The sequence below is a fragment of the Xyrauchen texanus genome, chromosome 34 (assembly GCF_025860055.1).
Source record: "Xyrauchen texanus isolate HMW12.3.18 chromosome 34, RBS_HiC_50CHRs, whole genome shotgun sequence".
NCBI lineage: Eukaryota > Metazoa > Chordata > Actinopteri > Cypriniformes > Catostomidae > Xyrauchen > Xyrauchen texanus.
This window is the reverse complement of record NC_068309.1, coordinates 3,367,426-3,393,536: the sequence shown is the minus strand read 5'-3', so window position 1 is coordinate 3,393,536 and position 26,111 is coordinate 3,367,426. Positions and strand designations below refer to the sequence as shown.

At 37.4% G+C, this 26,111-nt stretch overlaps 3 protein-coding genes across 10 annotated transcripts in view; all 3 read left to right on the top strand.

Moving 5' to 3' along the window:
• LOC127627833 (gastrula zinc finger protein XlCGF57.1-like) overlaps window positions 1-12,381 on the top strand; it is a 29,563-nt gene extending 17,182 nt beyond the window's left edge. For 2 of the 4 annotated variants that reach the window (XM_052104422.1, XM_052104424.1), the window contains exon 2: window positions 9,137-12,381. In XM_052104422.1, coding sequence (XP_051960382.1) covers window positions 9,137-10,170 — 1,034 coding nt within the window. In that variant the 3' untranslated portion in view covers window positions 10,171-12,381. Of the gene's footprint in view, window positions 1-2,248; window positions 2,328-6,625; window positions 6,834-9,136 lie in introns of those variants that run through there. The other 2 variants (XM_052104423.1, XM_052104421.1) reach the window with 2 other exon arrangements.
• The window catches only part of LOC127627844 (gastrula zinc finger protein XlCGF8.2DB-like), a 56,823-nt gene extending 36,669 nt beyond the window's left edge, over window positions 1-20,154 (top strand). Inside the window, exons 1-3 of one of the 5 annotated variants that reach the window (XM_052104444.1) lie at window positions 2,129-2,203; window positions 17,889-18,012; window positions 18,574-20,154. In XM_052104444.1, the coding sequence (XP_051960404.1) occupies window positions 17,928-18,012; window positions 18,574-19,337 (849 nt within the window). In that variant the 5' untranslated portion in view covers window positions 2,129-2,203; window positions 17,889-17,927 and the 3' untranslated portion in view covers window positions 19,338-20,154. Of the gene's footprint in view, window positions 1-2,128; window positions 2,204-6,634; window positions 6,710-14,391; window positions 14,467-17,819; window positions 18,013-18,573 lie in introns of those variants that run through there. The other 4 variants (XM_052104443.1, XM_052104442.1, XM_052104445.1 and 1 more) reach the window with 4 other exon arrangements.
• On the top strand, window positions 14,397-24,936 carry LOC127627341 (zinc finger protein 501-like). Its single transcript, XM_052103690.1, has 2 exons — window positions 14,397-14,590; window positions 23,831-24,936. Exons 1-2 carry the CDS (start codon window positions 14,506-14,508, stop codon window positions 24,934-24,936), a joined length of 1,191 nt encoding a protein of 396 aa, XP_051959650.1. The 5' UTR covers window positions 14,397-14,505.
• The last annotated feature ends 1,175 nt before the right edge of the window (window positions 24,937-26,111 follow it).

Below are 26,111 nucleotides of genomic sequence, written 5' to 3'. Positions count from 1 at the left end.
ATTCTTTTTTAAATACTTTGTGTTGTTTGTTCAGTACTAGTAGCAATAGTAGCATTTGTCAAACAATGGCTAGCAGGGTGGCCTGGATAGTTCAGCGCATCGCATTGAGAATTGGGTATTCCAAATTGGGGAGAAAAAAACCCCAATGCAGTCTATTGAATTTCCATCCTTGGCCATGGGAACTGAAGACTTTTCATGATCCAAAAAGCACCAAAAATATCATAAAATTAGTCCATACAAGTTGTGTTCTGGATGTTAAAATGAATCTAAAGCAGTACGATTGCCTTATATGAGGAACAGACCATAATATAATGGCAAGATTTCCAGTGAATAACAACATAAATATTGCTCTGTTCCAGTATTCCTCACACAATGCTTTCATATGCTTTAGAAGACTTGGAATATATTGCAGGAGTTGTATGGACTATGTTATTGGTGTTTATCCTTAATTATTTGCAGAGTTTTACGGCCATGGGAACCATCCACTTTCATTGAATGAAAAAAAGCAGTGTGCATATCTTCAGATATTTTTTCTTTTGTGTTCCATGTAAGAATGAAAATCATAGATGTTTGAAATGACACACGGGTGAGTAAATGACTGAATGTTCATTTGTTTGGTCATCTATTTCTTGCATGCTTTAACCTTGGTTACAAGATTTAAAAAAAAATGCCAAAATAGCAATTTGTTACGCAAATATTTCCGTTTCAAAATGAAAACATTTTTTTTAACATGTATACATGTGTTCTCTGTGTTATTGAAATTACTGATCAACTATCATCTGTCTCTTTTGTAATATATGCCCTCAAATTGGTAAAAAAAAAAAAAAAGCCAGTAATATTGTTCTTCACAAAGCCAACATTGGAACAAATACAGCATACAAAGAAAGCATAAAAACACTTTTTAAAAGCAATACTACTTTTTGGTCATGACATCATGTTACAAAATTCACAATTTTAGGTTTTTCAGGACCTAAACCTAGTTTGCATTTAGCTCCACAAATATATTTTTCATAACTTATAAAGTTTATAATCATGCCAGTGCTGCTCATATCTACTTGAATTACAGAAATACAGAAATCTCGATTAGATTACGCCAAGATTACGATCAAAGATCATATTTCAGATCATTAATAAAGTCTGACAATACTGTAATCATAAATGGTGCTTCTTTACCTCAGAATACGCTTAAAATAAAAAACTTCCCCGGCTTGTATAGCTAATGCACATGCGCGTTCTAAAGTTGAATGACAGGTGGTGTTTTATCTTTACCTGTAAGGCGGGACATCCTTTCAACATCCGTTTTTTAACCAACATCAGTCCAGATCATTACCACCAAATATTCCTTAATTTTCAATTAATTTAAGGACTTTAAATTCCAGTTTGTTTATATAATGCATATATAATGTTTTTACACACACACACACACACACACACACACATTGATGCAGCTATTATTACGAGGACTCTCCATAGTCATAATTATTGTTTTATACTTTTATACCAAACTAAAGATTCTGTCTCCTAACCCTACCACTAAACCTAACCCTCACAAAAAAAAATTTACATTTTCAAAAAAAACATAATTTAGTATGGTTTTTTTAAGCAATTTCAATTATGGGGACACAAGAAATGTCCTCATAAACCACACTGTGGCAGGGCGGAGGGCGGGGCCGGGTCGTGATCCTACACACCCGGTCCCGTATTAGGCTAATTATGCCTCCGTGAGGTTTAAAGGTCGACTGCAGAGGGCTGTGCGGGAGAGAGAGATCGTTAGCGGACATGTCCGTCATGTGTGTTTGTGTTGTCTTTTAAGTTTTCCATTAAACTATGATTTATATCGTCAAGCCGGTTCTCGCCTCCTCCTTTCCCATCCTTTAACTGTTTTACACACACTTATAACATAATACCCTAGTAATTACCAGTTTGTAACCTAAAAATGTACAAATTGTTTTAGTCATAAAAAGATACGAAATTTGGACACAGGTAAACACCAAATTTTGTATTTGGGTTCTGGGCAAAACAAACCAGATACAATAAAGGATGAAAGAACTCTTGATTCCACAACAGTCCATTAGAGGGCGACATACACACAGTCTGAGAACAGCTACACAATAATAGAAGAAGACGCATAACATCGTTTATTGTAAATGTTGGGGAATATTTCCATCTTCAGATGAAGAAGTGTTTGAAGGAATTATTCCAGGTTTAACATCTGAAGTCTGCATGATATAATACTGTAATTATGGAGGTTATTAAAGAGGAGAGTGAGAACATGAGTGATCCAGAATACTGCAGAATTAAAATAGAAGATACTGAAGAACAAACAGGTTTGTGTCTGTTCTTAATTCTTCATTAATGACTGCTGAAGAACATTAATGTGATTGACAAACGTGATGTAAACAGGTTTGTGTCTGTTGATTTAATATAGGAGCTGTGGAATAACGTAGTAACATAATGTAGAGATATTTAAAGGAATTTGCCATAAAGATCTGATAGCATATTAATTACGTTTAAGTATATTTTTATGTTATTTGCAGGCCTGTTGGAACTAAATGAAGTGGAGGAGCAAAAACATCAGGATCAGAAACCACATCATTTCACTAATGGAGAAACATCTTTTAGTTGCCCTCAGTGTCGAAAGATTTTCAAACAAAAAGGAGATCTTAATAGACACATTAGAGTCCACACTGGAGAAAAGCCTTTCACATGTCTTCAGTGTGGAAAGAGCTTCACATTTAAAGCAAATCTTAACAACCACATGAGAATTCATACTGGGAAAAGGCCTTTTACATGTCCTCAGTGTGGAAAGAGCTTCATATATAAAGGAAATCTTCAAGAGCATATAAGAATCCACACTGGAGAGATGCCTTTCACGTGCCATCAGTGTGGAAAGAGCTTCAGATACAAAAGTAGTCTCGATAGTCATTTGCACATCCATTCTGGAGAACGGTCATTTAACTGTGATCAGTGCAATAAATCATTTGCCTTGGCATTACACCTAAGAAAACACATGAAAACTCATGCAGAAGAGAAACCTCACAAGTGCTCACATTGTGGAAAGACCTTCAGTCGTTTAGGAAACCTGAAAACACACGAGCGAGTTCATACTGGAGAGACTTCATGTGGGGAAACTTTCAAACAATCAAGTAGTCTACAGACTCATTTGAATAAGTGTTAACCAAAATCACATGTTCATGTTTTGGTGCAACAAGTGTTAGAAATGGAGATAAACCAAAAGATGGACTTTCTCCCATAAGAGTAGAGTGACCATACGTCCTCTTTTTTCCCGGACATGTCCTCTTTTTTGAACCTTAAAAAAGCATCCGTCCTGGATTTCTAAATTTGCGAGGGATTCAGCTTTAGTTGAATTATGATGGGCATCTGATCTAATACTTAATTGTGTGTGTGCGCATATTTGCATTGCTTTAACCCCTCAATGTAAGTCCTGCCTTCTCGCACACCAATGGGTCGATTATAAGAGACTTGCAGCAACTTTTGGCCAAATTCCTGCCTTTCAATCTTTCCACGTACGCGCTAAGCGCTGTTGTGATCGGTATCAGTTGCTTGACTGTAGCAGCAAATGTCAGCTGAGTGGAAACAATACCCAAACTAAAGTGCAAATTCACAGAAGAATTGCACAGTAAATTCTCATGCTTTCCTCCAGGTCGAGATCCGTGGGAAGCAGGATGTATGACATGTAAAGCTGGCACTTATGTGTCATTTGCTAATAGAGGTGCAAGTGATTGAAGCACACATTAGCTCTGCAAAGCATAAAGGGTCAGCAAAAGGTGAAAGTTCATCAGGTAAATTAACAGACTACTTTTTGCAACCAGGTAAAATTGTTACCACATTGCTTCATTTTCCATGGCCATTCAAAATATTAGTAATAGTAAATGAAGGTACACTCATAGCATCAAATATTTTATTTATTTATAATTTGTATTTATTTATATATATATATATATATATATATATATATATATATATATATATATATATATATATATATATATATGTATGTTATGCTAATAGAGTGTCTTTTTCACTGTATTAAAGTTTGAATTAATAGTAACACTGTTTTGAACCCTATTATTCCACCCCAATCCCAACCCCTCTTTTTGGAAAACCAGAATGTGGTCAACCTACAAAAGAGTCATTAATCGAAGAGTGTAATGAGCTTAAACCAGCTGTACTGTTAATTGCGATTGAAATAATTTTGGTTGAAAATTAAGAGAAAAACATAATTTCGTTCTTACGACCTCAATTTCCCCATTTATGATCTCTTGCATTACAGAAGGTGCTTCATTTCCATTGGTCTATCAGCCTATTGGCTGTCTATTTGTATTTTGGGGGTCTGTAAATGGTCACAACTCTGGTACACTGGGGGTTACAGTGTGGTCTACAGATTGGTCCATTTAAATGATTCAGGTCTAGTTTCTGTTCACATGATGATGGAAAGGATAAAACAGGATTGTTATTTGTGTTCTGGGTCTCTTTTCTCTGGGATCTGCCTTTGGGCGACTGTGTTACATGCCAGCTTCAATCTCTCTCTCTCCAATCTCTTTCTAACTTTTGGTCTTATTCAGTCAAGTTGTAATTATACTAGATTAATCTATAACACATATTTCCTAATTTGTAACTATCACATCTAAATTGTTACCATCTGATGTAACCTTGAAAGTCTTTACTGTTATTAAACATTTCCTCTTTAATCTATGTCTGGTAATATCACTGTGTATACAAAATTACAATTAAACATTTACTCCGTTCCGAATCTCAAAAGAAACAGGACATGGGCATTGTGTATGGTCTTGGGTGGAAAGACTGCGATGCGAGTTGAAGACGAGTGGCGTTGAAAGTTTTCTCCAGTTTGAGCACTTGTTCGCCATCTTCATTTCATCGTGGTCCAGTGTTGTGGCCAAGTGCGGTCGATTTCCATTGGTTGCTCACCATGTGACTTCAGGTTTGAGTTGTTGAGCATCAAACACTATGGGATTTCCTCTATAGTCAGCTTTTAAATATAAAATATTTTTATATCCTCCGACTAAAAGTAATAATTTCACTATCTGTCCATTTGGATGACATTTTTGGACTCCAGTGTAACTGAATCGTTACGGTCTTCTTCGTGTTCACACATGAACTCAAAACTGAAAATTGCCGTTAATTTTCTGGAAAGGGCTGAATATGTGAAAGTGACTGATCTAACACAATAACTGAATATTGGCATCCAGGAGTTTCCTCTCAGAGTAGTAAATGCCAGTATTCACAGATATTGTGTGTCTAGTATTTATAATGTATTATTATTAATTGTACTGTACAGAACACTGTATTGTATTGTATCAAATTGGGCAAAACATACTAAAAACACTTCTTTTAACTAATTTTAGTCTTAAAAAATAACTAAAAATAAATTTACATAACATACAAATATATTCTGTTAAACAACAATTTAGGGATGGACAATCCCCCTGCTTGTTTACGTAACATTTTAAACCATAAAATAAAATATTATACCATACACACACACACACACACGGTCTGCACTTGGTAAATGGTCTGCACTTATATAGCTTTTTTTAACCTTGGAGGTTGCCAAAGTGTTTTACACTGTGTCCAAATCACCCATTCACACTCATACACCAATGGCCGCAGAGCTGCCAATCAAGGTGCTAACCTGCCATTGGGAGCAACTTGGGGATCAGTGTCTTGCCCAAGGACACTTCGTCATGTGGGCCGGGAATCGATCCGCCGACCCTGCGATTGGCAGCCGACCCGTCAATTCGTAGTGCAAATCTATGAAAAAAATCTGACCAAGTATTAAGAATGCTAACAAAATACTAACTTATAAGTTATTTTATTCAAGGTTTTTGTAATTTACCATATGAAGTTTTAATAATGTAATAAATATGACAGGATTTGCTTTTGATTCACCGCTGCTGATAACGCAAAGGACACGAGACCTCTAAAGTTGCTAGTTACCTCACTGCGCGCGAAAATACTACAGACTACAATCCTGACTAATACTAAAGTCTTTCTTACGAGTCAGTTTACTGTCGGCCATCTTTGAATCGCTCTCGGGAGACTATTTAAAGTCATGATAATATCTACTTGAATGGGGAAAGACCAAAATCTCAAAAACGGTCAAGATTACGATCAAAGAACATATTTAATGTTGTATGTTTGTGTTGGTATTGGGTTTGTCCAGTAGGGGGCGGTGGCGCATTGCGTGTGTGTATCGTTGGTTACTGAGACGAGTCCTGATTTAAAGAGACCCTCAAGATGCAACAGTTCTCTCTGAGTTTTCCTTGGTATCTAAGATACAACATTTCAAATCAACTATTAAACTTGATAATATTGTAATCATAAATTGTGATTATTTTCCTCATATTACGCAAAACAATTTATTTTTTTTACTAAAAATTCATTTTTTTTGGTCATAAAAAGATAAGAAATTACGTATGGGGTCCCATGTCAATACAAAATGGTGTAATTTTAGGCCAAAAGATTATAAGAAAGAACCCCTATAACGATGAAAGTCCATAAAGAGTGAAAGAACTCTTGATTCCACAACAGTCCATTAGAGGGCGACATACACACAGTCTGAGAACAGCTACACAATAATAGAAGAAGACGCATAACATCGTTTATTGTAAATGTTGGGGAATATTTCCATCTTCAGATGAAGAAGTGTTTGAAGGAATTATTCCAGGTTTAACATCTGAAGTCTGCATTATATAAAACTGTAATTATGGAGGTTATTAAAGAGGAGAGTGAGAACATGAGTGATCCAGAATACTGCAGAATCAAAATCGAAGATACTGAAGAACAAACAGGTTTGTGTCTGTTATAAATTCTTCATTAATGACTGCTGAAGAACATGTATGTGACAGTAATTTGACCTTTAAAAAGTAATTAACAACAGTTGCCTTACGTGTTAGCATATCATAACAACATAATTCACTTTTAGTACATCAAATATAGGGCTGTTACAATTACTATATTTAGTTTGCTAAAAATTTTGAATTCTTTTTTGAAAAAATATATTATAAAGGACATATCGTAAATAAGGCAAAGGTGTTGCAGTCCGTACACATAATGACGAAATATGTGTCAGCTGTGAAAGAGCACTTAACTTAAGATTTGAAAAACAATGCAGTTGTCTGTCACCTGAAAAACCATAACAGCACTTGAAAAGACGACATCCAATTTTCACAGACCCGCTAAAGGGGAGTCTGTGCCGCCGCCGGCAACCGCTCCATGCCAGTGGGGGTGGGAGGTTGGAGCCGCCTCCGGCAAGATGCCGCGCATGTTGTCCATTCCTAAATCCGCCATTGATGGTAAATTCACTAGACTGCATGCAGTTTGCAGTGATGTTCATCCAGATGCGGGAGATAATTTGAGCCCTACTCTTTGAATGTAAATTCGATCTTCCTCCTTATGTAGGCTACATTACATTTTGGGATTATTAAGTTATAATGTAATAATTAACAATGCCACTCTTATGATAAATATTTGATCGTTTATGGCCATTATCACTGGTAAAACTCGACATATGAACCAAGTGTCCCACACAAGCCCTCAAAAGTGAAGCCAAAACGTCTCAATCTTGTGTTTCGCAAAGTTTTCTGCTTCAGTTATTGTGGTGTTGATTCACATTATTTCTAGATTATTGTGCAGAGTGATCAGATGCATTTTAAATAATTGCAAAAAGCTTAATTGGCCTATAAAATGAACTGTATCACAAAAAACTAAATGTCACTGTTTTTTTTGGTCCTGGCACAAAATGACACTGCCAATACTTTTGGCCATGGCTGTATAGTCATATAGTATGAATTAAAGGGGACCTATTATGCAAAATTCACTTCAACGTGGTGTTTGCACCATGTACACCAATGTTAAAAATCCACCCACTCCTCTTTCTTATACGTCTATTAATCAAAAACAGTGTGTCAAAATGAATGGTTTGTCACATTAGAGCAGGCCTCGCCCACGACTCGTGATGGACCCCCTAGTGATCTACACACAGTCCGCCATTTGTTTCCACGCTGGAGCAGATACAGTGAGAAGAATAATGTCTCCACTTCGTCGCATCATAAGTGATTCTGCTGTTGGCTGTAAAAGTGAACATAAGAGTCTTCATGTACTCCCGGCATCAGAGCCACTGAAGACACAGTGGACAAGTTTTGTTTTTGAAGGAAATGTGCCCCAAAACATACAAAAATGTGGGTATGTTTGTGCCTCTTTTTTAACCTCACTGAGCATTCTGCGGTGTGCCATTTGAGACATATTGGCTGGACGGCCACTTCTAGGGAGAGTAGCCACAGTAGTAAATCATCTAAGTCATCTTTAAATCATCACAAATAGTCAAACTGTGTACGGATGAATTTCTAAGCTCTTTGAGATAAATTGTCCAGTTTATGCAAAGAAGCAATTCTTGATCGAAGGTCTTCTGAGATCTCTTTATTTGCAAGGCATAGTTCACATCAGCAGATGCTTCTTGTGAAAAGCGAACTCAAAATGTTTGAGAATAAGTCAAAGTAACTCTAACCCACAACCCAATCTCGTTTCATTAATTGGATGCCAGGTTTGTCAACTCCTGACTGTAATTAGCTTTTGTTGATGTCATTAGCCTAGGGGTTCTCATACTTTTCCCAACCTACACTATAAATGTTTGAATGATGTATTTTAAAAGCTATGTTTACACTGTCGGGCCAAATTAGGGCGTGCTAGGGCCAGTTGCGTTTCCACGGTCACTTCCAGGTCTTCATCGCGCCTACTCTGAGCTTTCTTGGGGCCAGTGGCCTTCGGCTCACCATTTACCCTTGGGCCAAACAAGGCCAGCTGGGGATTGAGGCAGGGTCAATGTCAAAGGTGGAGTTTTGTCCAACTTGCCAGGTTGTGTATCTATTGCACACTTCAGCTTGACAACTATATGCAATCTGAATTAATTAAATTAATTTTTCGATTAATCATCAGAATAATTGTTAGATTTCTTTATTACAAAGATAATCGATTGTGACTGCTCTATACATCAAGTATAACAAATAAAAAAAGTAAAAGGTTGTGGTTCACATATGTTTCTTTTCACATTTGTTTTTTACTGAGTTACATTTTGACATTTTAATGTTATTTGCAGGACTGTTGGAACTAAATGAAATGGAGGAGAAAAAACATCAGTATCAGAAACCAAATAATTTCCCAACTGGAGAAAAATCCTTTAGTTGCTTACAGACTGACAAACAATTTGTCACATGCCCCCAGTATGGAGATACTTTCAAACAAAATGTAGATCTTAAAAAACACCAAAGAGTCCACACAGGAAAGAATATTCACTCATGCACTGAGTGCGGAAAGAGCTTCAGATATCAGAAAAACCTTAAGGATCACATAAGAAATCACACTGGAGCAAAGCCTTTTACATGTCCTCAGTGTGGAAAGAGTTTCAAAAATAAAGGAATTCTTACTAAACACATGAGAATTCACACTGGAGAAAAGCCTTTCACATGTCCTCAGTGTGGAAAAAGTTTTGCCCGTAAAGAACAACTTCAGATTCACATAAGATTCCACACTGGAGAAAAGCCTTTCACCTGCTCTCAGTGTGGGAAAAGTTTCAAAGAAAAAGGAGGTCTAAATAAACACCTTAGAATTCACACTGAAGAGAAGCCGTTTACATGCACTGAGTGTGGCAAATGTTTCAAACAAAAAGAAATTCTTATGAAACACATACGAATTCACACTGGAGAAAAGCCTTTTTCATGCCCTCAGTGTGGAAACAGTTTCACCCGTAAAGAACAACTTCAGATTCACATAAGATTCCACACTGGAGAGAAGCCTTTCACCTGCTCTCAGTGTGGAAAAAGTTTTAAACAAAAAGTAGTTCTTAATAAACACATTAGAATTCACACTGGAGAAAAGCCTTTCATGTGCACTGAGTGCGGAAAGAGCTTCAGATATCAATCAAACCTTAAGGTGCACATAAGAATTCACACTGGAGAAAAGCCTTTTACATGTCCTCAGTGTGGAAAGAGTTTCCCCCGTAATGACCATCTTCAGATTCACATAAGATTACACACCGGAGTGATGCCTTTCACGTGCCATCAGTGTGGAAAGAGCTTCAGATACAAAAGAAGTCTCAATGATCATCAGCGCATCCATTCTGGAGAAAAGTAATTTAACTGTGATCAGTGCAGTAAAACATTTCTTTTGGGATCATAGTTAGAAGACATCTGAAAACACACACAAATGAGAAGCATTGCTTGTTTTCTACAGCCCTTGTGGAAAAAGGCTTTCAAGTCTGTACCATTTAAAAGAGTACCAGAAAATACATATCCATGTGAGAGCTCATGTATTCTTTGTGTGTTGGAAATCCTTCATGAGAACAGACAACTTGGAAAAGCACCAAATAATTCCTACTGGAGAAAACCCTACAAGTGCTTCCATTGTGGAAAGAACTTCAATTGATCAGGACCCTGAAAACACGCAAGCGAGTTCATACTGTAGAGAATCTATCACCCAATCAAGTAATCTACAGGTTCATATGAAAAAGCGTTGCAAGTTCATGTTTTGCTCCAACAAGTAAAGTGTTAGAAATGCAGATAAACCAAAAGCCCCTGTCTCTTCGGCCTATTTATGAGTTGAAAACATTCATTAAGAATTGTTATATTCAAAATGTAATCAAAGTGTTTTTAATGTTGTATTCTTCCACTGCTACAAAAAACAGTTCTGACACTCGCTTGCCCATTGTAGGTTCTTTTGATGGTGAACAGGGGTCATCATGGGCACTCTGACTGGTCTGTGGCTATGCAGTCCCATACGCAGCAAGGCGCTATGCACTGTATTGTGATACATTCCTCCCGTAACCATCATTAAACGTTTCTGTGACTTGTGCCACAGTAGATCTTCTGTCTGTTCGGACCAGACGGAATAGCCTTCGTTACCCTAACGCATCGATGAGCCTTGGGCGCCCCACACCCTGTCACCGGTTTGTGGTTTGTCCCACCTTGGACCACTGTCTGTAGGTACTCACCACTGCTGAGCGGGAGCACCCCATAAGCCGTTTCAGAGATGCTCTGACCCAGTCGTCTGGCCATAACAATTTGGCACTTGTCAAAGTAACTCAGGTTTTTACTTCTGCCCATTTCTCCTGCATTCAATACATTGACTACAAGAACTGATTGTCCGCTTAACATCTTATCTACCCAGACCTTGACATGTGGCCTTGTTAGGAGATGATCAACTCCATTGCATTTGCTTCACCTGTGAGTGGTCAATGTTTTGGCTCATCTGTGTATATTTCTGCCTTACTTTGACCCGTTTCGTTTGGACATATGCTTCTCTCATCATGTTTTTTCTAGCTAGATAAGGCCTGTATAATATTTATGTTGTATAAATAGCAACATAAATATTCATCTATTCCTCACACAAAGCTTTCATATGGCTTTAGAAGACTTGGAATATATTGCAGGATTTGTATGGACTATGTTATTGGTGTTTTTCCTTCAATTATTTGCAGAGTTTTAAGCCCATGGGAACCATCCACTTTCATTGAATGAAAAAAAACAGTGTCCATATCTTCAGATATTTTTCTTTTCTGTTCCATGTAAGAGGTTTGAAATGACACGAGGGTGAGTAAATGACATTTGTTTGGTCATCTATTTCTTGTACGCATTAACCTTGGTTACAAGAAGAAGAAAAAAGCCAAATAGCAATTTGTTACACAAATATTATTGCTGTTTCTAAATGAAAACTCTTTTGCATGTATACATGTGTTCTCTATGTTATTGAAAATACTGATCCACTATCATCTGTCTCTTTTATAATATATGCCCTCAAATTGGTAAAAAGAAGAAAAAAGCCAGTAATATTGTTCTTCACGAAGCCAACATTGAAACAAATACAGCATACAGAAAGCATAAAAACACTTTTTAAAAGCAATACTACTTTTTGATCAATACTAAATTTCACACCTTGAGCTCTTTCAGGACCTGAAACTTGTTTGCATCTAGCTCCACAAAGATATTTTTCATTGCTCTTAAAGTTTATCTCAGATCTTCAGGGTAATTTCAGAGACCAAGGATCATAGCACATATATAATAACCAGTGTTTTAAAGACTACAATGCCAACATCTTTGTGTGGGTTTTGTAACTTCTCTGCCTTATTTGATGTTTTAGAAGATTCCAGTGATGGTTGTTCTGATGCTTTTTAGGAATGTTGTAAATGTTTATGCGTTTATTAAAGTAGCAACCAGCATATTTAAAACCGTGGGTTTTGAGAATGAGAAAAGGGTGTAAATTGCATCATGACATGATACAAAATCTCTGAATATTGGCATGGAATAATTATCTCTCAGATTAAATGCATTTAATGTAATCATATTAAATATCTACTATCTATTGTTATTAATTGTATTGTATTGTACAAAAAGTCTCAAAAATGCCTAAAAATATATTAATTTACCTGACAGCATGATAATTCCACTCCATTTACACCTGTGCGAGAGTGTACAGCCAAGGTTTTCTAGCAAGTCAGTCCACTGTCGGCTATTTCCAGACATGCAAGTGCAGCTCCTAGACTGGAATAGGAAAAGACCGAAATCTCAAAAATGGTTGGCCAAGATTACGATCAAAGATCATATTTCAAATCATGAATAAAGTCTGACAATACTGGAATCATAAATTGTGCTTCTTTACCTCAGACTACGTAAAAAAATATTCCCGGCTTGTATAGCTAATGCGCATACGCGTTCTAAAGTTGATTGACATTTGATGTCTGTATCTAAAAGATTATTGGCTCTTTTACCTGTAAGGCGGGACTTCCTTTCTACATCCGTTGGCTGCAGTTGGTGCCTTCTAATGTCTACCGTTAATTTATTGAAGTGGCCCGTCTCTGCTAAATACACTCTGGTACAGTCCATCTGATGACCGTTGAAGCAGTAACGGTCACTTTCAGTGGTGCCGTTAACATCATTCCGTTAAACAACAATGTAGGATCTGGAGTAACCGCTTGTTAACATAGATATCTACAATATATTCTAGTTTTATATCTCACACACAAAAATGTAAAAGAATAAAAGGTAAATTCGGAGTGCTGTTGAGATTTGCTAACGACCTCAGGATTTAAAATCTGGCTATGTATTTTATAACATACTATTTTGAATGTATCTTGAAAAAGAAAAAAAAAGAAAACTTTTTTATTACTTTAAATAGTGTTTTTGTGAACATATGACGCTATAATAAAGTAATAAATATGACCGCACCTGTTTGTTGATACACCGTCCAAAGCTGCTCCTGATGGAAAGTGCACGAGCCGTTACCTCTTTGCGCGCGAAAAAAACAGACTTAACCCTTGTTCTTCAATTTATAAAAGTTACTCAGAGGTCCTTCGAGGACAAAAATGTCCACGTCAAAAAACTGCCATAATAATATTATATATTCATATTATTTTCATATTTCAAGGAGTTGTTTTTTAACCAACATCAGTAATGATCCTATTCATTCATTTTCAGGATTTTAACCCTTTAAATGCCAGTTTGTTTATATAATGCCACTGTTGTTTTTTTATGGGGGAAAAAAAAATCACAAAAAAATGAATTATTTTCCATATATTTACTAAGATAATTTTGTTTTATACCAGTCCGAGATGTGTCAATGATTAGCAACAACATTGTTATTATTATTTTTTGTGCAATGTCCAGTTTTAAAAAATTAACTCTCACTCGGGACCTTGGAGGACAAAAACTGCCAAAATAGTTTTATACATAAATATTATTTTCCACTTTCACTGACTTAGATTTTTTAATCAACATCATAACTACCAACTATAGTTTTCTATATATAGAAAAAAAATAGTTTATTGTTTTTGTGTGACACAAACGTTAGACCTATTCAGGCATATTGTTATGGTGTTGGGTTAATTCTTGGCACTTTCAGAACATTGTTAGTTAAAAGACTGAGGGGTTGTGAACAACCTGTTTAATATTAAATATTTGAATTGTGAAGCCAGGGCTCCAGAATGAAAGCGTAATATCATATAATTCATGATTTTATGCTTTAATGGAACTGGGATCACATATTGCAGTTTTATTGGGGACATTTTTGTCCTGAAGGTCCTGAGTGTGACTATTTTTTGTACACAGTGTATTATAGATGTATTATAGGATCTGAGGTTGAAATATCAAAATTCCTAAAAAATACACACATTTGGCACAATTGTTTTAGTCATAAAAATATACGAAATTGGGACACAGGTAAACACCAAATTTTGTATTTGGGTTCTGGGCAAAACAAACCAGATACAATAAAGGATGAAAGTACTCTTGATTCCACAACAGTCCATTAGAGGGCGACATACACACAGTCTGAGAACAGCTACACAATAATAGAAGAAGACGCATAACATCGTTTATTGTAAATGTTGGGGAATATTTCCATCTTCAGATGAAGAAGTGTTTGAAGGAATTATTCCAGGTTTAACATCTGAAGTCTGCATGATATAAAACTGTAATTATGGAGTTTATTAAAGAGGAGAGTGTGAACATGAGTGATCCAGAACACTGCAGAATTAAAATAGAAGATACTGAAGAACAAACAGGTTTGTGTCTGTTATTAATTCTACATTAATGACTGCTGAAGAACATTAATGTGATTGACAAACGTGATGTAAACAGGTTTGTGTCTGTTGATTTAATATAGGAGCTGTGGAATAACGTAGTAACATAATGTAGAGATATTTAAAGGAATTTGCCACAAAGATCTGATAGCATATTAATTACATTTAAGTATATTTGTATGTTATTTGCAGGCCTGTTGGAACTAAATGAAGTGGAGGAGAAAAAACATGAGGATCAGAAACCACATCATTTCACTAATGGAGAAACATCTTTTAGTTGCCCTCAGTGTCGAAAGATTTTCAAACAAAAAGGAGATCTTAATAGACACATTAGAGTCCACACTGGAGAAAAGCCTTTCACATGTCTTCAGTGTGGAAAGAGCTTCACATTTAAAGCAAACCTTAACAACCACATGAGAATTCATACTGGGAAAAGGCCTTTTACATGTCCTCAGTGTGGAAAGAGCTTCATATATAAAGGAAATCTTCAAGAGCATATAAGAATCCACACTGGAGAGATGCCTTTCACGTGCCATCAGTGTGGAAAGAGCTTCAGATACAAAAGTAGTCTCGATAGTCATTTGCACATCCATTCTGGAGAACGGTCATTTAACTGTGATCAGTGCAATAAATCATTTGCCTTGGCATTACACCTAAGAAAACACATGAAAACTCATGCAGAAGAGAAACCTCACAAGTGCTCACATTGTGGAAAGACCTTCAGTCGTTTAGGAAACCTGAAAACACACGAGCGAGTTCATACTGGAGAGACTTCATGTGGGGAAACTTTCAAACAATCAAGTAGTCTACAGACTCATTTGAATAAGTGTTAACCAAAATCACATGTTCATGTTTTGGTGCAACAAGTGTTAGAAATGGAGATAAACCAAAAGATGGACTTTCTCCCAAAAGAGTCATTTAATCAAAGAGTGTAATGAGCTTAAACCAGCTGTAGTGTTAATTGCATTTGCAAGTATTTTGGTTGAAAATTACGAGAAAAACATCATTTTGGTCTTACGACCCCAATTTCCCCATTTATGATACAGATCTCTTGCATTACAGAAGGTGCTGATCAGGGGCGTAGCACCAAATTTTGGGCCCTGGGTACAAACCATCTTGCTGGGCCCCCGTACCAAATATGTATGTATAGAAAACTGACTTCTAAGGGGCCCCCCCTGCCTCGGGCCCTGGGTACTCGGTACCCTTTACCCCCCCAGTCCGACGCCCCTGGTGCTGATAGGGGTCTATCTGCCTATGGGCTGTGTATTTGTATTTTGGGGTTCTGTAAATGGTCACAACTCTGTTGTAGTATTTATACTAGTTTTATCTATAGTACATATTCCTAATTTGTAACTATTACATCTAAATTGTAACCATCTGATGTAACCTTGTAAGTCTTTACTGTTATTAAACCTGCCGTATGTCCAGTGTTGTGGCCACGTGCATCGATTTCCATTGGTTGCTCACCATGTGACTTCAGGTTTGAGTTGTTGAGCATCAAACACTATGGGATTTCCTCTATAGTCAGCTCTTAAATATAAAATATTTGTATATCCTCCGACTAAAAGTAATAATTTCACTATCTGTCCAATTGGATAACATTTTTGGACTCCAGTGTGAATCGTTACGGTCTTATGTCAACATGTCCTAACCTCAAACGTGCTAAAACGTTAATCTTAAGACTCATGCATAGCATCAACTTTTCAGGTAATGTTGCAACTTCTCATTCAGGGAAATAGCCAGTGTAAATTTGACCTGTATTTTGAATGGGGTCGTGTTCACACATGAACTCAAAACTGAAAATTGCCATTAATTTTCTGGAAAGGGCTGAATGTGTGAAAGTGACTATGATCTAACACAATAACTCTGAATATTGGCATCCAGGAATTTCCTCAGAGTAATTGATGCCAGTATTCAGAGATATTCTGTAATATCTAGTATTAATCATTAATGTATTATTATTAATTGTACTGTACTGTACACTGAATTGTATTGTATCAATTGGGCCAAATATACTTAAAAACACTTCTGTAACTACTGTTAGTCTTGAAAAATAACTAAAAATACATTTACATTACATACAAATATATTCTGTTAAACATCAATGTAGGGCTGATTGTTCATATACAATTAAAACATATAAATAGAGAGAGAGAGAAAATATTATACCTTATATCATATATACACACACATATATATATATATATATATATATATATATATATATATATATATATATATATATATATATATGTGTGTGTGTGTGTGTGTGTGTGTGTGTGTGTGTGTTAATTCGTAGCGCATATCTGTGAAGAAAATCTGGCCAAGTATTATGAATGCTAACAAAATACTAATAAGTTATTTTATTCAAGGTTTTTGTAATTATACCATATACATTTTTAATAAAGTAATGAATATGACAGGATTTGCTTGTGATGCACTGCTGCTGCTAACGGAAAGGGCACGAGCCCTCTACGAGCTAGTTACCTCACTGCGCGCCAAAATACTACAGACTACAATCCTGACTAATACTTAAGTATTCCTAGCAAGTCAGTTTACTGTCGGCCATCTTTGGAATGCTCTAGGGAGACTATTTCCAGTCATAATAGTACAGCATCTACTTAAATGGAGAAAGACCAAAATCTCAAAAACGGTTGGTCAAGATATGATTAAAAAAAATCATTCAAATCAGCAATTAAACTTGATAATATTGATAAGAATAATAAATTGTCATTGTTTACCTCATATTACGCAAAAAAAAAAAACGCGACATCCCATCTTATATATCTATAATCTAATGCGCATAAGAGAGTTGATTGACAGGCGATGCCTGTATCTAAAAGGCGATTGGCTCTTTTAAATAGTAAGGCGGGACTTCCTTTTTAAATCATTGACCGTTAGGCGCTCAGAGCTTTTTTGTTGAGCGTTCCAATTTCTCCCATTCATTTAAATAGAAGTGGCCCGTCTCTGCTAAATATTTGTAATTTTTAAAACGCAGTTTTCACAATAATTTCTAAAAAATCCCTTTAATCACATTTTTTTGTTGTTGTAATGTTGTAATTTTGGGCCAAAAGATTATAATAAATAATCCCTATAACGATGAAAGACACCTAAAGAGTGAAAGAACTCTTGATTCCACAACAGTCCATTAGAGGGCAACATACACACAGTCTGAGAACAGCTACACAATAATAGAAGAAGACGCATAACATCGTTTATTGTACATGTTGGGGAATATTTCCATCTTCAGATGAAGAAGTGTTTGAAGGAATTATTCCAGGTTTAACATCTGAAGTCTGCATGATATAAAACTGTAATTATGGAGGTTATTAAAGAGGAGAGTGACAACACGAGTGATCCAGAACACTGCAGAATTAAAATCGAAGATACTGAAGAACAAACAGGTTTGTGTCTGTTCTTGATTCTTCATTAATGACTGCTGAAGGACATGAAGGTTATAGACAAACGTGATGTAAACAGGTTTGTGTCTGTTGATTTAATATAGGAATAGTGGTATAACGTTGTAACATAATGTATATTTAAATACATTTATGTAAACTTAATAAAACTCTTATTGCATTACAGTGCTGGGTAGTTACTGATTACATGTATCTAGATTATGTAATTACATTACACAAACCAAGAACTTGTAACAGTTTACATTTTAAAATACTCATAATCCGATTAGTTACTTTTTATGGATTACATGATTACATATTAATGTATTAATCCCTCTATTTTAAATCAGCCTACAGCTGATATACATTCATTAAACTTCAGGTGTTTTCACAGACCTGATGTTAGCCACCAGCCATAATTACACTGAAGATTGAGTATTAAATCAATTTTATTTCAGTTATTTCAAAGAACTGTAAAGTGCTACCACAGCAAAAACTTGGGACTCAACTTTAATTTCGCATTTGTTGTTTTTTAATTGAATTTGGACATTTTAATGTTGTTTCCAGGCCTGTTGGAACTAACTGAAGTGAAGGAGAAAAACCATCAATATCAGAAACCACATCATATCATAACTGGAGAAAATGCCACATGCCTTCAGTGTGGCAAGACCTTTACATCTGAAGCAGTTCTTAAACACCACATGATAATTCACACTGGAGAGGAGCCTTTTACATGTCCTCAGTGTGGAAAGAGCTTCAGATATAAAGTAAATCTTAGAAGGCACATACGAATCCACACTGGAGAGATGCCTTTCCCATGCTATCCATGTGGAAAGAGCTTCAGATACAAAAGCAGTCTCGATAGTCATATGCACATCCATTCTGGAGAAAGGTCCTTTAACTGTGATCAGTGCAATAAAACATTTCTTTTGGAATCATACTTAAAAAGACACCTGAAAAATCATGCAAATGAGAAGCCTCACTTGTGTTCTGTCTGTGGAAAAAGGCTTTCAAGTGTGTATTGTTTAAAAGATCACCAGAAAATGCACACCGGTGTGAGAGATCATGTATGTTCTGAGTGTGGGAAATCCTTCACTACAGCTGAAGGCTTGAAGAAGCACCAAATAATTCATACTGGGGAAAAACCCTACAAGTGCTCACACTGTGGAAAGAACTTCAATCGATCAGGAAGCCTGAAAACACACAAGCGAGTGCATACTGGAGAGAAACCATATCGATGCACTTCATGTGGGAAAACTTTCAAACAATTATGTAGTCTACAGGCTCATTTGAAAAAGCGTTGCCCAAAATCATGTAGGGTTGAAAATTAAGAAAGAAGCTAATTTCTGTGTTACAACCATTTCCTTATGATAACAGGCTATGATATAGAGTGGTGGTGGCATAGTGGCTAAAGCACAGGGAAGTTAATCAGAAGGTTGCTGGTTCGAATCCCACGGCCACCACCATTGTGCCCTTTAGCAATGGGGGGATTGTCCCTGTAATAATTGCACTGTAAGTCGCTTTGGATAAAAGCATCTGCCAAATGCAGAAATGTAAATGTAACAGATCTGTTGCATTACAGAGGGTGCTGATAGGGGTCTGTCAGACTATAGGCCTTTATCACAGTCCACTTGTCATCACATACGGCTCTGAATAGTAGCATAACCGAACATCGTAATATTTATGTCTATGGATGATTGCCTGTGTGGAAAATGTTTATGCTTAATTTATTTTCTATTATTTCTTATTAGCTGTAAATTGCTTTCTGTAAATGAACCAAACATGTTCAAATACTAAGAAAAATAGTTTCTCTTTTTGTAGCTAAGTCCACTGAAGTTTCTTTGTATGGCCATCTCTGCCAAGGTCAAAGAGGAAAAGGGAGGCAGAGAACTGTGTCTTATCAGAGGGCACAGCGAAGAGTGAAAAATATCTTATTATTATGGAATGTGCTGAGGAAGACTTGTGTGGATGAAGAATATAGTATTTTAGGACATTAACCTGTCCTTGTAAGGTGAAGAAAGATAGGAGGTTCTATGGTAATTACTTTTTATATTTAGACAATCATTTAGTTGATTCTTTGTCTTCTGAACAATGAATATGCATGATTGTGTTGGATAAATATTCTGTATTGTGGAACCAACCCAACTTTGGTAGTTTTTTTTTTTTTTAACTTTGAGCTTGTGAGGAAGAATAAAGATTTTCATAAGCTTTACCACTTGAGTGGCCTGATTCATTTTACATGTGTATTTCCACCACATTTCTTGGCATCCCTGGTTGGGCTCCAAGGTATCAGCGGACTGACTGACTGACGACAACTACTAGTAGTAGTAGTAGTCCTTTATTGTCTCATAGTCACAAGTACCAGTGCAATTGTCCATCGACCTGTCCATACAAACATACATATGACAAGGGGGTAGACAGGACAGGAAGACAGGGAATTAGAAAGAAATACAGCATGACATGAGGAGAGGTGAGGAGAAAAAGGCAGCCCCCAGACTATGCTCCTTAAGGAGTACAGTGTGGGAACAGGAAAAAAAAACCCTCAGCAACATTAGCACATAATCAGTACACTCTACAACATGAACAAGACTTGCAACAGGGGTGGGGATTGGGGGGTGGAGGTAGCCCAGCACAGGCAAGCAGCCATCCGGTCCTGCAGCCATTCTCGGCGCTGGTCACAGACCCGCCTGTCAGACTGGGGGTACAAAGCGGCGAAGGCGAGGGATTGGGTATCGGGCGGATGATTGCATATCTGTATATATATTTATGTAAGAGTTCATGTGTGTGTAGGCCTGGAGAGTCGCTATGCCAGCATCTTAATCTAGGTGCCTCAGTCCGCAGGATTGCCATGGAGACAACCTTGATCAGGTCCCAGACATTGTCAACAATCACCAGGTGTCTGGGGAGTCGGGGAAGGAACGCAAGAGTGGCTCACTGCAGTGCTCTTCCGGGGGAGTTGTTGTTCCAACAGCGGCCTTGGCCAAGGCCAGTGCTAGTTAAGGGTGGCCGAAAACAGATAAGATTGGGATTGTTTGGTCTTGAGGCGAGTAGCCGCATTCTAATTTACACGGCTATTCTCCTGGTCCATTTTGGTCTCTGAAACGATCCATTTGCCTTTGCAAAGCTGTGAGCTTCTCCATGATGTTATTCGTATTTTGGTTCATAGACCCAGTCTGAGTGCAGACAGCTCTGCCCACTGCTTCAATCATGACGGGCAGCCTTGTGAGGCTTTGGACAGCTGTCACCGTCTTCTTAATTCCTCGATAGATCAGGGCAATGCCTAATCCAATCAGCAGAAGACCTGTTATCATGGTACCGAATAGGTAGATATCTTCAATGTCCTCCACGGAAAGAGCCGCCAGACACACGACCCACCACCTCTCCCACGCGTCCATCGTGTAGCCAGCTGCGAACGTTCCGGCAGGGCAGTCAGGTTCCCCCGAACCCAAGCTTCTTGTCGAGAAGATGGTGTCAATTGCGTTGAGAGACCAGTTGATCAAATCCATGATGTCTTAGTTTGGAGAGCAGTGCTGAGAGAGTCTCTCAAAGTACAAGACAGTAGACTAGACGTGACGAGAGGAGCAAAGCAGGGAAGGTAAGGGGAGGGAGAGGGTGAGAAAATGCAACCGCCTTCGTTGAGAGCCAAGAGAAGAGACCAAACTAGACCAAATTTGTAGAGATCGGACGAGTGGATTTCTCGTAAAACAAAATACTCACCTAGCTACAGCAGTTGCTCAGGCTGAGTGACAGAGCCGACTACAAATTCAGATAAACCGAAATATGGACTTTCTCCCAACAGTGTAATTTAATCAAAGGGCATTTGAACTTTCTTTGCTGTGAAATGACATGATATTTGGGGGTGATGCTTTGTAGATCATGTAGAAGTTTCCAAGGGTGGTCGTCCACTTTCAATGGTGCCTTTCACATCAGTCTGTTAAACAACAATGTAGGGATGGACTAACCTCTTGATCACATAAAATTAAAACATGCATATCTAATACATATTCTACTTTTTTTTTTTCCATATACACACTCAAATATTCCAAATAAAAATAAAATTAATTGCGCATGTGAAGATTTGCAACGATCTCAGGAGCTAAAATCTAGCCATGTTATAATTAGCCTATAACCAAACCGATTGCATGAAAAATTTACATAATTTACGTGTTGGCTATTTTGGATGGTCTCTTGTGATGTTGTTCGCATAAACTCGAATTCAAATTCATCATGTGCATGTTCCCGGATGTCTAATGCGGACTTAAGCGCGAGTTCCGCGCACGAGGCGCTAAGGACACACATATGAATATTATGCCCTTACCCAAACCCCTTATATAAACTTAACCAATCAGTAGAGTGTGTAAACATGACAGGAAGCTGTTGCGTGTGACAGAAGCAAGTAATTGTCGCATATTAGATGGAAACGATGTCCAGCGACGTCATTGACTGTAGTGAAAGTCGTAGGAATTCAAATGAGTGCAGTCGCGCGATATCATACAAATTAGCCAATTAAAAAAAAAAAAAGTTGGATGAATCCTGACAATTTCACTGTGAGAGTGTGTTAATTATAACATACAAAATACTAACTTTTAAAAAAAAAAAATTGTTATGTTTTTTTGTGACATACTATATGAAGCTTTAATAAAGTAATGAATATGACAGGATTTGCTTTTGATTCACCGCTGCTGATAACGGAAAGGGCACGAGACCTCTATTGTTGCTAGTTACCTCACTGCGCGCCAAAATACTACAGACTACAATCCTGACTAATACTAAGTTACCACCGTTTAACTGTAGCTGTATTAACTGGATTTTTTTGTATTATATTATTACACGTTTATATAATTATATATTATTATTATTATATTATATAATATTATTATTTATAAAAAAACATTTTACAAATATAAATTTATATTTGTAAAATGTTTTTTAATTTTAAATATAATAATGATGATTTCTTGAATATCTCAAAGTGTGTGTTTGTGTATGTGTGTGTGTTTGTGTATGTGAGTGCGCTTGTTTGTGTGTGTATGTGAGTGTGTTAGTGTGTGTGTATATTTGTGTGTGTGTGCACGTGTTTGTTTGTGTGTTTGTGTGTGTATATATGTGTGTGTTTTTATGTGAGTGTGTGCGTGCGCGTGTTTGGGTATGTGAGTGTGTTTGTGTGCGCGTGTATACATGTGTGTTTGTGTATGTGAGTCTGTCTGTGTGTATGTGTGTGTGAGAGTGTATATGTTTGTATATGTATGTTTGTTTGTGTGTGTGTGTGTGTGTGTGTGTGTGCGCGCGCGTGCGTTTGTTTTGTTTCAATGAGTGAATGTACTCTTGATTCCACAACAGTCCATTAGAGGGCGACATACACACAGTCTGAGAACAGCTACACAATAATAGAAGAAGACGCATAACATCGTTTATTGTAAATGTTGGGGAATATTTCCATCTTCAGATGAAGAAGTGTTTGAAGGAATTATTCCAGGTTTAACATCTGAAGTCTGCATGATATATTACTGTAATTATGGAGTTTATTAAAGAGGAGAGTGAGAACATGAGTGATCCAGAACACTGCAGAATTAAAATAGAAGATACTGAAGAACAAACAGGTTTGTGTCTGTTATAAATTCTTCATTAATGACTGCTGAAGAACATGAAGGTTATAGACAAACGTGATGTAAACAGGTTTGTGTCTGTTGATTTAATATAGGAGCTGTGGAATAACGTAGTAACATTATGTAGATATTTAAAGTAATTTGCAATAAAGATTAATGATGAATTTAACTTTTAGTACATCAATTATAACAATAAAACTTTTTAATGTTGTTTGTAGGCCTGTTGAAACTAAATGAAATGGAGGAGGGAATACATCAGTATCAGAAACTGCATCATTTCACAACTGGAGAAACATCTTTTAGTTGCTCACAGACTGAAAATACTTTCAAACAAGAAAGTGTTCAAAGAACAGCAGCCGAAAATTCTCTCACATGCACTCAGTGTGGAAAAAGTTTCAAACGAAGAGGCGATCTTAATAAACATCTGATGATCCACACTGGAGAAAAGCCTTTCACATGTCTTCAGTGTGGAAAAAGCTTCACATTTAAATCAAACCTTAATGAACACGTAAGAATCCACAGCGAAGAGAAGCCTTTTACATGCATTCAGTGTGGAAAGAGCTTCAAACAAAATGGAGATCTTAAAAAACACATGAGAATCCACACTGGAGAGAAGCCTTTCACATGCAATGAGTGTGGAAAGAGCCTCTCATGTAAAGCAGTTCTTAAAGTCCACATGAGGATTCACACAGGAAAGAAGCCTTTTACATGTCTTGAGTGTGGAAAGAGATTCACATTTAAATCAAACCTTAATGAACACAAAAAAATCCACACTGGAGAGATGCCTTTCACGTGCCATCAATGTGGAAAGACCTTCAGATACAAATACTGCCTTAATAGTCATTTGCACATCCATTCTAAGGAAAGATCATTTAACTGTGATCAGTGCAGTAAAACATTTGTCTCGGCATTACACCTTAAAAGACACCTGAAAACCCATATGACTGAGAAGCCTCACTTGTGTTCTATCTGTGGAAAAAGGCTTTCAAGTCGGGGCTATTTAAAAGAGCACCAGAAAATACATACTGGTGTGAGAGATCATGTATGTTCTGAGTGTGGGAAAACCTTCCTCACAATTGACAGCTTGAAGAAGCACCAAATAATTCATTCGGGAGAAAAACCCTACAAGTGCTCGCATTGTGGAAAGAACTTCAATCGATCAGGGACCCTGAAAACACACGAGCGAGTGCATACTGGAGAGAAGCCATATCACTGCGCTTCATGTGGGAAATCTTTCAAACAATCGAGTAATCTACAGGTTCATTTGAAAAAGCGTTGTTTAAAATCACAAGTTCATCTTCAAGTCAAACAAGTTAAGTGTTAAAAATACTGTTAAAGGACTGGTTCGTCCAAAAATGAAAATGCTCTGATAATTGACTCACCCTCATGCCATCAGAGATGTGTATGACTGTCCTACTTCTGCAAAACACATTTGAAGATTTGTAGAAAAAGATCCCAGCTCAGCAGGTCCTTAGAATGGGAGTGAATGGTGATTAGATGTTTGTAGGTCCATAACGCACAGATAGCATACAGTTAATCCATCCTTCCTCCAGTGGTGACACTAATGTCTTCAAAAGCAAATGGATCACTTTGATTGCAAAAAAGAACAATAAGTAACCGCTTTTTAACTATAAACGTTTGCTTCCAGTCAAGCGTTGATGAATGGCCGAATTGTTCCGAGTGCTCCTGTGACGGAATGGTAAATGGTCTGCACTTATATAGCGCCTTTTTAACCTTAGCAGTATTCAAAGTGCTTTACACTGCGTCTCATTCACCCATTCACACACCAGTGACGGCAGAGCTGCCATGCAAGGCGCTAGCCGGCCATTGGGATCAACTTGGGGTTCGGTGTCTTGCCCAAGGACACTTCGAACATGGAGGCGATTAGTGGACACCCGCTCTACCCGCCCCTTTATGGCCGAATTTACCCGAGTGCTCCTGTGACGGAAGCGTGATGGCACGTGAACTAGACGTGTGACAGATATAACCAATAAGTCGAAGGAACGTGCCAATGCGCTTCCGTCACAAGAGCACTCGGGTAAATTCGGCCATGCGTCAATGCCTGACTGGAAGCGAACTGTATTGTTAAAATATGCTTAATTATTGTTGTTTTTCGCAATCAAAGTCATCCATTATTTTTTTTTTTTTGTTTGTTTTGATTTTCTCCCCAATTTGGAACGCCCAATTCCCGATGTGCTCTAAGTCCTCGTGGTGGCTTAGTGAATCGCCTCAATCCGGGTGGTGGAGGACGAATCTCAGTTGACTCCGTGTCTGAGACCGGCAATCCGCGCATCTTATCACGTGGCTTGTTGATCCATGCACAACTCACCACGCCCCAACAAGAGCAAACCACATTATAGCGACCACATGGAGATTATCCCATGTGACTCTACCCTCCCTAGCAACCGGGCCAATTTGGTTGCATAGGAGACCTGGCTGGAATCACTCAGCACACCCTGGATTCAAACTCGTGACTCCAGGTGTGATAGTCAGCGTCAA